At 41.8% G+C, this 1,471-nt stretch overlaps 1 protein-coding gene across 1 annotated transcript in view; it reads left to right on the forward strand.

The window, feature by feature from the left end:
• Positions 1 to 461: 461 nt before the first annotated feature.
• LOC130826473 (uncharacterized) overlaps positions 462 to 1,471 on the forward strand; it is a 16,212-nt gene continuing 15,202 nt past the window's right edge. The window contains exons 1-2 of the mRNA XM_057692061.1: positions 462 to 1,230; positions 1,306 to 1,471. The exon at positions 1,306 to 1,471 is cut by the window's right edge and continues 489 nt beyond it. Coding sequence (XP_057548044.1) covers positions 462 to 1,230; positions 1,306 to 1,471 — 935 coding nt within the window. The remainder of the gene's footprint in view (positions 1,231 to 1,305) is intronic.

The following is a 1,471-nucleotide window of genomic DNA, read 5'->3' on the forward strand; positions in this document are numbered from 1 at the left end:
TAGTGCTTTTTTCCAACACTCTTGGGATATCATAGGAAATGAGATATCATGGGCAATTCAGGATGCTTTCCATACTAGGAAACTGCTCAGAGAAATCAACATAACTGCTGTTACTCTCATTCCCAAGGTGAATGTTCCAAAGTCAGTCAAGGATTATAGACCTATAGCTTGTTGCACTGTTATCTACAAATGCATTACCAAGCTTATTTGTTCTCAACTGAGCAAGGTCCTTCCCACAGTGATCAGCTCGAATCAAGGTGCATTTGTTTCTGGTAGAATATAATTCACAATGTTCTCCTCTGTCAGGACCTGGTCAAACTTTATAGACCGAGTCAGAAGCAACGAGGGTGCCTCATGAAGCTTGATATTACCAAGGCTTATGACACGGTCGAGTGGAGCTTTATTGAAGACATGCTCACGCATCTAGGTTTTCCTACTCACTTCATAGAGATGGTGATGACATGCATCACCACTCCTGCCTACTGTTACTCATCAATGGTAATCCTACTCCTCTTATCCTACCAAAAAGAGGCCTCAGACAAGGTGATCCACTCTCACCCCTGCTGTTCACCCTCTGTATGGAATATGGAACTAGAATCCTTCAACAAGCTGCCAATCTCCCAGGATTTAAATTTCACCCAAGATGCAAATCTCTCAGACTGAATAACCTATGGTTTGCAGATGATATGCTTCTCTTTTGTAGGGGTGATATTGACTCAATTACCATGATGATCAGTAGTCTTAAACTCTTCTCAGACACCACAGGCTTGCAGATTAGTGCGGAAAAGTCAGAAATTTTTCTTGCAGGCATGACAACAAGTGAACAAGAGATGATTGGTAAGTTCTCTGGCTTTAGGATAGGCAAGCTCCCCTTCACTTACCTTGGGGTCCCAATGGACACCAAGAAGATCACTCCCAGGGAGTGTGAGGTTCTCATTGACAAAATGTGCAAGAGGATTAAGCTATGGAGCTCTCGGAACCTCTCTTACAGTGGTAGATTACAATTGGTAAATTCTATTCTTATATCCATCTGTACGTACTGGTCTCAGATTTTTATTCTTCCTAAAACAGTCATCACAAAAATAAATAGTGTGTGTCAACATTTCCTTTGGCATGGAGTTAGCGATAGTACTAAACATGGAAATATTGCTTGGGAAAATCTATGTCTTTCTAGAAAAGAGGGGGGTCTGAATATTAGGAATATCTGGTTATGGAACAAGGCAGCTATTGGTAAACAAATCTAGTCCATTAGCCAAAAGAAGGATAATTTGTGGGTTAAATGGGTTCATGCGGTGTATATCAAAGAGCAACAATGGGAGGATCACAGGCCTCCCATCACTGCGAGTTGGGTGTGGAAAGGGATATGTAAATTACGTGAAGAAATCATCTCCATTGTTCACCAGCAGCCCAACACGCACTATAGCATCAAGGGTGTGTATAATCAGCTACAACCTACCGGAATCAGTGTACC

Source organism: Amaranthus tricolor, chromosome 11, assembly GCF_026212465.1.
Source record: "Amaranthus tricolor cultivar Red isolate AtriRed21 chromosome 11, ASM2621246v1, whole genome shotgun sequence".
NCBI classification, from domain to species: domain Eukaryota; kingdom Viridiplantae; phylum Streptophyta; class Magnoliopsida; order Caryophyllales; family Amaranthaceae; genus Amaranthus; species Amaranthus tricolor.